This window comes from Cyprinodon tularosa, unplaced genomic scaffold (assembly GCF_016077235.1).
Source record: "Cyprinodon tularosa strain WSP-4 unplaced genomic scaffold, ASM1607723v1 ctg81, whole genome shotgun sequence".
Taxonomy (NCBI): domain Eukaryota; kingdom Metazoa; phylum Chordata; class Actinopteri; order Cyprinodontiformes; family Cyprinodontidae; genus Cyprinodon; species Cyprinodon tularosa.
In genome coordinates, this window is record NW_024039574.1 from 368,858 (window position 1) to 378,006 (window position 9,149).

At 38.6% G+C, this 9,149-nt stretch overlaps 1 protein-coding gene across 1 annotated transcript; it reads left to right on the forward strand.

The window, feature by feature from the left end:
* Positions 1-514: 514 nt before the first annotated feature.
* gprc5bb (G protein-coupled receptor, class C, group 5, member Bb) lies at positions 515-8,089 on the forward strand. The gene is made up of 4 exons (XM_038271840.1): positions 515-1,581; positions 2,132-3,233; positions 7,655-7,767; positions 7,855-8,089. Exons 2-4 carry the CDS (start codon positions 2,132-2,134, stop codon positions 7,897-7,899), a joined length of 1,260 nt encoding a protein of 419 aa, XP_038127768.1. The 5' UTR covers positions 515-1,581; the 3' UTR covers positions 7,900-8,089.
* The last annotated feature ends 1,060 nt before the right edge of the window (positions 8,090-9,149 follow it).

The following is a 9,149-nucleotide window of genomic DNA, read 5'->3' on the forward strand; positions in this document are numbered from 1 at the left end:
GGGAGCCTGGGGGAAGACTACTCTAATCCTTTCCTTGGATGCCCATCCAAGCGAATGCTGATTCACAGCATGGATCCCTACTGCCGGGGCCCCAGTTGCTTCTTTCTCCTCAAACCTCAGTTGACCTCAGCAGATGGTCGCTCACACTGAGCCAGGTTCTCCTGGAGGTTTCTTCCTGTTAAGAGGGAGTTTTCCTCTCCACAGTCACCGCATGCATGCTTGGTGTAAGGGATTGCAGAGAGTCAATGAGTGCTGGCAATCAGCTGGTTTTCCTTTGAAATATTTTGAAGAATAAGATTGTTTTAACTGTATAAATAAATTAAATGACTTGCTGCCCTGTGTCTATGTGAATTCCTGTTTGGATAAGCAACCGCCTTTAAAAAGGCACATAGCCGCTGTACAAATGAAGAGCAGAGTGAGCACAGTGCTCTGGTATTTTAACTTTTCGATTTTAGTTACTTTTTACACCTTAAAAGAGCATATACCTATACCTTTTTGCAAGTTTTTTGGTCTCTAAGTGTGGGATAAATTGTCTTGCTAGGCATACTAATTTCACTTTACTGGAGGGAGAGACTTACTTCCCTACCTTCGAGATGGTCACAAAAGTATCACAAGCCAATTTTTTTGATGAATGAACCTTATCTGACCTTCCTTGTGCTCTATCCTTCTTTAACCAATACGTAGGGGTTGGAGATTAGGCCTCTCTAAATAAACTTGACTGAATCATGTTTTCTAAGGTGTTATGCTACACTACTAAGATAGTCACCTGTGTTTAGAGTGACTGATCTGAGCTGCTTGTCCTCAATAAAAACACCTGTTTTCTGCAGCATACATCCCATCTTTGTTTCCTTATCAAAACTGTAGGTCAGAACACAGCTTTTTGTAATCAGTTCATCATTTGACAGCCGATATCCCCGTAGTTTAGATGGATAAGGCAAGGCGAAGATGTGGGAGTGTGATGGCGTGAAATAACACCAGAATATGCACACAAAGTGATTAATGCTGGACAGGCTTAGAACTGCCACGTTCATATACTGATCTTATTTCCTCTCTTCTTCCTGGTTAGACAGGTGCAGTGGCTAATCATGCTGCCCAAGTGTGGGCGAGTAGAAGTAAGCTGGGACTGCATCTCTCTCTGTTGACACCTCCGCAGATTCAGCGTGAAGCTGAGAGAGAGAGAGCAACTCAGACATGCAGACTGCACAAACGGAAAGATGAGGACAGAGGGAGTTAGAGAGAAAGGAGCGAAAGAGGCTGATATATTTGACCGTGTGGGTGTGTGAAGTCTCGAGGCATGCATCATAATCCTGGCTTCTTTTTCTCAGAGCAGCTGGACAAGGCACTACATTAGCAAGCCATTGGTGGTCTTTCATAAGGTGCTGCCTCATACTTTTGAGCAATCAGAGTTGAGAGGAAAGACAGCGAGAACATGGAAACTGCTTTGTTCTTGCTGCCTTGAGGACTTCGTTAAGGAAAAATTCTGAAAATATGATTTAAGTCATGTCCAGAAATGTTACATGGGAGATGTTGAAACATCTACATTATAAGTAACCAAGAAATCAAGTCAGGAATTCATCTGAGGTGAGTTTTACTGTTTTTCTATAAAATTTTGTTGCCTTCATTTTATACAAACATCCACCTTTAAAGCTTTCAGACACCATATAGCGTGTGTGGGGGGGTTGCAATTGTTCTGTATGCATTCATGTGTTTACATTAGGCATGTCGGGACGTGTATGAATGTGTGGGGGGAGAATGTTTTGTTGTTCTGTGCTTTTGGGTACTGAACTCAACCCCTGAAAAGCAGTGGCAACGTAGCCTGCCCACGCTGTTTCCCATTTCCATGGAAACTATTGCTCAGTGCTAAAAGCAGTTCTATTCTATGCAGTGTGTGTTTGTGTGTCTAAGAGAAAGTATGTCTCTCATAGATGAAAAACATCACACAACAGGCTTATTGACTCAGTACATAATTAGCTGTTTTTACCATTTTGTCATATCATGAGGATCCATGAACAACTGATGTACTTATGTTCATCAACATCATGCCATAAAGACCTGTATGGATTAGACGCCTTTTTGCATACCTAACTGTACCTGTGCCTCTCTTTGCCTGTCTTTCCTGTTTGTCACCAAGATGGCTGTCAACCCTATTGCCATCTTCCTCCTGACTTTGATCAGTTGCGGCTCATCCCAGCCTACTCCTCCTCCTCCCCGGGGATGCAGCGTGGGCATAGAACCCACCTACAGAGTGCTCTGCGACCTGGAGGCAGTCTGGGGTGTCGTACTGGAGGCAGTGGCCTGCTGTGGTGGCCTCGCTTCTTTGGTTCTTGCAGTGCTAATGATCGTCAAGATGCGTGTGGTTTCTGACCCAGCCCGAAGGTCTGGTCTTGGTCCTCTGCTCCTGCTCTTGGGGACTCTTCTAGGAATCTTCACTATCTCTTTGGCTTTCCTGGTGGGGAAGACCCAGGTCCTCTGTGTGGTTCGCAGGGCCTTCTGGGGACCCCTCTTTGCTCTCTGCTTCTCCTGTTTACTCGTGCAAGGAGTGAGGCTCAGGAGGCTGGTGGCTGGAAAATCAAGTCCATCTGGGAGCACACTGGCAGCGCTTGGACTGGCATTGGCTTTAGTTCAGGGGATTATCTCTGCTGAATGGGTTCTGTTGACTGTGGTCAGAGAGGGTCACCCAGCATGTGAGTACCCTCCTTTAGACTTTGCTCTGATGTGTAGTTACACTCTAGGCCTGCTCCTCATTGCCATGGGCCTCTCTCTCGGAGTGGTGCTGTGTGGAGGAGAATTTGGAGAAGATGGAGGAGACAGCAGAGAAGAAGACAGAGAAGGAGAACACGAAAAGCGAAGATGGAAATGTAATGCCGTCTGGGTCTTTCTGTCCAGTCTGGCTTCCGCATTGCTTTGGGTGGCCTGGCTGGGGTTTTATCTTTATGGCAGCCAGGTGCTGAGAGGAAAAGGGAGCAGGGAAAGAGGAGGAAACAAAGATTCAAAAGTATTGGATGAGCCTGCATTGGCTGTCGCCTTGGTGATTCAGGGCTGGATCCTGCTGCTGTTCCACGCTATTCCAGAGGCCCACCTGTGTCTCCAGAGCCCAACACAATCTGACACACAAGATTTTTTTGACACTAGTCGTGCATCGCCTGCTCCTCATTACGGAGAAGAACACCCTACGCATTCTCACCAGTCTTTTCAAGAAAACCAAGCCTTTTCAATGGAAGAGCACAGCGCAAGTAAGTCTTGTATGTGCTCCTTGCTTTACGTGCTTCTTTTTATATGTGAAACTATATATTTTCCAACAGTAACTGCTTCAGTGGCTAACACTCCTAGTTCTGAAGGACGTAATTTCATATTTGTTTCCACCTATCTACGTAAATGAATGAACCAATGACTGGCTTGCGCACAGCCTGGTAGCACCCAGTTGAATAACAAATTTTAATTTCTGTCAAATTTCCAATCCAGAGTCTATTCAATTAGTGTTATTGAGAGAATATTAAAACCATAAATTATTTTTGATTAAAAAAAGACCAATGATATTCAAAAGACATTTTTTGTGGATAAAATATTAATTTTCAGGGTAAAAAGGATTTGTATGATCATTCAAATTTTGCAGAAGTTGCATGACTTGACAGTTCAAGCTAGACTCCCTATGCTGTATTTGAAAAGACATTTTAAATCCATCTATCTATTGCGGTAACTGCTTATTCTTGCAGGGTCGCTCTGATGGGGGCAAGGGGTGCAAGGATAAGTACATGCTGTATTAAACCAAAAGTCCGATTACATCTCATGAAATGTATGAATATCTACCAGCAATATGGAGGTAAAAATATGAGTCATTCCACTTCTACTGCTCACTGCAGTTTTCTGAATGCAGCTTACCAGATTAGTTGATCTGTTATAATTAAAAAATAAAGGTAAGCATTGAAAAAAATTTAAGGTGGTGGTATACAGTGTATACTGTATAGTTAATATTGATTAGTCACAGTAAGAAGGTACAATCAAGCATACAATGGCCATGTCACATTTTAGAGTAAGAAAATGTTTTTGTTAATTAGCAACAACAAAAAAATCTAGCCAAAACTTGATGTCAGAAGATTTATGGTTGTTTTAGTATTTAGGATTTACTTTACACGCTTTGACCCATTTATTTTTTTGATGATTTTGGAGAGATTTAACATATATAACTGTTTTTGTAATTAATGAATGCACTTTGTAATTTTTTAATAATTCAATCTGACTTGCAAAACAGAAAAACTTATTGTCAAACCTATCACCATTACCTTTTTGTACTTCCTCCCACATTTTTGATTAACCTTAAAGCAAAACAAACAAAACAATAAAGGTATGTAAAAAAAAATTTTTTCTAATCATGAATGTTTTAACTTTGTGAAAACAGATCCCTGACTCAACAGCTCAACGCCGCTGAAAACACTTCCTTTTGTTACAATAATTACACAAAATATCTGTGTTGCCCTGGTAACCGCTGTAGCTGTAGGCTTTGTCAAATAACAGTGAGCAGTCGTTTCAGGCACACAGGGAATTAATATCACAGAAAAATAACAAGACTTTAGCAAGGCTCCACGTCACCTACCTCAAAACAGATTCAGCGGTTAACGTTGTTTCCTCCTGTTATCTCTTTTCACTTGTATAGCGTTTAAATGCCGTAGCATTTCTGATGAAGCTGTTCTTATGCACAGTTCTGAAATGCTTCTCAGTGAGTCAGAAGCAGAGTCTGAAATAGTGGTCATGAGCCCTGCATGCCATCCAACAGGCAGTCATACTAAGATGCATTCTGCTTTTATTTGTTAAATTTAAATGTAACATGTCTTTTAAAAAAGCAAATATAAAGGAAAAATGTCCAGTGAAGCTGTTGTCTTAAATGACAAACAGAAAAACTTATAGGTCATAGATGAGAGCTGGATGCTTACATTAATACAGCTATAATTATATTATTATAATTTCAATTTGTCAAATTAATTAAATAACTATATTTCTTGCTATTATGGTGTTGGTAGTCATTTTTGCTTGGAAAAAGCTGTAGGTACTTTATAGGGATATCTGAAAAAATAATGCTAAGGTGAGTCTCTCCTGTTGTTAGTTTTGTTATAATAAAATTAACATTTCACATGCAAGGTCAAAGGTGCAAAAAAAAAAAACGTTTTTAGCAAGACCAGATGCTAATAAAATAAGATGGCTTTCAACATGAGCCAAGGACCTTAAGTGGCTCACTTACCTTTGAAAAAGGATTGTGGTTAAATTATATACTGTTGGTCTGTGTGGTCTTCCTGGAGCAAGGGGTCAATATTTCATTACTAAACTAAAAAATGTGAAAATCCATGTTGCATGGTTTTTCATTTCTTTCATTTTGTTTTGTTTTATTTTTCCTACACATAGAAATACTAAGAGAAACATTAGGCATTTTGCAAAAAAATACCTTTGTTAGTTAAGATTTTTCTACTGACTTTCACAACCTATCAGGGTTTTTTTTGTGTGTGTGTGGGGGGGTGATTTTACAGTTTTGATGATATCCAATAAAAATTACTTCTTACATGTGTTATATTTTGTATGTTTTGGTCATGTAGTGCTTAACTGGGATTTAGTGTTAGTAAAGGAGTAAAGTTGTCATCAGGAACAATAAGTCTTTCTTTGCCTGATTCCATCATTTTTATTCAGATTAAAGCTTTCTCATTTCTATAAATATATAGGTTTTATTATTGTTATAGAAGTTGGGATTTATTATTTTTTTTATTCAACCTTGTTTGTCTTTTGAAGCGAGGAGGTGGATTGTTTGTACCATTTCTGCCCAGTTTGGACAATGGTGGTAAAATGTATATGCGTGCATATTCCCACTGGTTGTATATGTTGGATTTTGTGAGGTCTTGAAGTTCTGGGGGCCTTCACTCACCACTGACTTCTGTATACCCATGTTGGATGGATTACTATATCCATCCACAGACTCTGTCACTGGTATTATTTTCTTTACAAAGCAATCTCAATCTGATTTATTTCTCTCTGAAGTCCTGTCCATTTTTAAGAGAAATTATTCAAGCAGTTACTCTCTGTATCAAAATTAGTCAATTTCACTAATTGTAAGTAAGGTTGCACTGATCATGGTAAAAGAGCCTTCTAGTTTGCAGCCCCCCTCGGAATCATACCCTTTGAATCAACTGCAGAAGAAGCTGAAGGACTAATCTCTGTTTTTGAGCCAATTTATAAACAATTAATGTTTTACATTATTTCATTTAATTTTTTTATTTTATAAACAAGATTGTATCTTGAGCGTTTTTTGATGTCTGCGGTATGTGTTTGCGTCCAGGTCTCTCTTGAAAAACTGAATTTTAATCTCAACAACCTCTAATACAAACAAACATACATACAAACAAACAAATATACAACCTTTTTATCAAATGTATGTTTTCTCTTAATAAAATAAAATAACTTGACAAATATATTGACATTATAAATTCAGGATTAGGACCAATCCTACAGCAGAATAAATCAAGCTTTGAGTCTTTAACCATTATTTCTTAAAAGTATTTAAATCATGTCTTGAATGAGAGTAGAACCCAAGCATGCATGGGGAGAACATGCCAACTCCATGCAGACAGGCCCTGGGCCTCGAATCAAACAGACAACCTTCTTTCTGCAAGGAACCATCATGTAGTCCACAGGCAGTTCATTGAAAATAAATTCTATTAAATGAAATAATTTCTTTATAAGGTATCATGCCATCTTCTATTTTTTAAAGAGAATTAGATAACTAAATAGTCTCTAGAAAGTGACTTGAGATTACCGGTACATTGAATTTCAATTAATTTTGAAAGACAGATTTAAGTATTTTATCTAGGGAAAACCCAGCCTACTGCATCGAGTAATTGATTGCAGGATTCAATCCTCCTGGATAAGTATGCGGTTGTTCATTAAATCTGCAGTTATCGGTCACACTGAGCATCCGTGCAGCTGCAATGGAGAGAAAAAAACTCCCATTTAACAGGAAGAAACCTCCAGCAGAACCAGGGTGAGGCCGACGGGATGTTCAAAAAGTCAGCGGCAAAAACACAAAAGAACCATTGAAGCACTGATCCATAAATACTTTCTATTTTAAAAATGGTAACAGTAAACTGGGTCAGTCAGAGAAGATACGACATAAGCTCTGCAATTTTAACCTTTTTTTTGTGTCACTAATTGCCAAAATTAAAGTTTTTTCACCCTAAAACTTCATTAAAACTTTCTTAAAATACTTTCCTGGAAAGATAATCAAACTTGCTGTTATGTTTAGTAAGAAACAGGAATGGGAATATTGTTCATCCCCATAGTGTTTCCCTAAAGCAACTCCCTCCCTTAGGGAGTTGGTCATGTAGGTCAAGTTCCTCATGTGAGGTTGATTGAGAAGAGAAAAATGCATCAAGTTTTAATTTAATTAAGGTCCTTAAGAGCCAGTGTCCAGTGACTTCCAAAACTGAGCTGAGTTAAGAGGATGATTACCTCCTTGGCTTGTCAACGCCATTTACCCGCATGTTCAAATCAAGTTTATTCAAGCACAGTAGTACATGTGGGTCCCCAGCTGGGTTGTATTTTAGGGGACTAAGAAAAATGATTTGCATTCTGTTGCACTTGTAAAATTTTTCTATGTTTTGTCTTAATTTTTTTAAAGCTGTCCGAAGTGGAACATACCACAGCAGCCATGGCAGCATGCGCCCAGGCATCGCCTTCAGGGGCCATGTTTACCAACCAACTGAGATGGCTTTGGTCATGAACGGTGGGACGGTAAGTGTTGACAGACACAAGTGATTGATATCAAAAGATCGGCAAATATGTATCTGCTATTCCTGAATGTTCCTTTATCTGTTGTAGATGCCTACAGCACCCATTAACTACACTGGAAGACGTCTATGGTAGAACAGAGGAGGACTTACATGGGTTACAATTTCTGATGCTGAAGTGTTTCCCCGTTTCCTAAAAAGAAAATGTAGAAGTGTTTTATGTGTTTGTGCTATGGCCAATGTTTTCAAATGATGTTTTTGAAACAAGTAGAATTAACTGTTTTGTCATAGAATTTGGCAGAAGGACAAATCATTAAGAGCAGGAACAGAGAAAAGACAATAGTTAAATTAGAAGTATGTAAACATGAAAAACCCTATTTTTGAATGAGAACTAGAGGACATGTTGCAGTTTAGCATGTCAACAAAAGCAAAATTTTAATGTGGTGAAGTAAACCTCTTTTTTAAGCAGCTCGATACCAGTGTCCTAACAACTGGTTTCTGTGAAAAAAGAACGCTTACTTCGATGAACTGCACTTTTGGTTAACTCAGCCTTGAGGACGTTGATGTGAATTACCAGCAGAGGCCTACAAAGCTTGTTTGCTGTATTTCATTGTTCTTATAGTGACTTTCTCGCTATGCTGGGACACTTTGGCACATTTCTATCATACAACACTTGAATTATCACATTCTTTTATGAAGTAAAGAGATGCCCCATCTCAGTAATGTTATTGAAGTCCTTTGCTATTAAGAAGCATATAGTAAAAGCCATTTTATACTGCAATGCTTACTGTAACGTGCACAGACAATGATCAGTACAGAGATCTTGGTGGAAATGTGAGATTGAAGATTGTTTCAGTCGCATGTAAAGCACAACTATGGGGGATCAGTATTTTATCTCAATGTTTTGAATTTATGGATCCTTTTTGTTATTTTATATATGAAATAAAATTGTATGTACTGTATGTATAGCAAAAGGAAGTACTAATCACAGTTTTGAGGAAAATGGACGATTCTTCATCATAGAAAAAGGATCATACAAATCAGTCTTGTACATGTAAAAACAACGCAAACTGAAGGCTGCCTTAGAAAGAAAAAAACGACTGAGTACATTTTTATGACTTCAGAGTATCTGCTGTAATAAACCAACTGCAGTCTGTGGACCGTACAGTCAACCAGCTAAATTATTTTCCTATCTTATTAATACATTCTAAAGAGTATGCTAATCAGTTTTAAAAGAAGGTTTGGAAGGTTTGTTGTCTGATATTTTCCTGATAATAAAAAAAAAATATGCTTGTCTTTCCTCCCCTTGATGCCAGAATGTCACAGAACAGAACAATCAATAATACTGCTGATCCATCTACTGCATTCTCCTTTTTTCCTGATATT

Excerpts from the sequence above, each read along its gene's own strand:
- gprc5bb (XM_038271840.1), top strand. The coding sequence starts at position 2,132 with ATGGCTGTCAACCCTATTGCCATCTTCCTCCTGACTTTGATCAGTTGC. Across the intron at positions 3,234-7,654 it reads AATGGAAGAGCACAGCGCAA|CTGTCCGAAGTGGAACATAC; the intron begins GTAAGTCTTGTA and ends ATTTTTTTAAAG. Across the intron at positions 7,768-7,854 it reads TGGTCATGAACGGTGGGACG|ATGCCTACAGCACCCATTAA; the intron begins GTAAGTGTTGAC and ends TATCTGTTGTAG.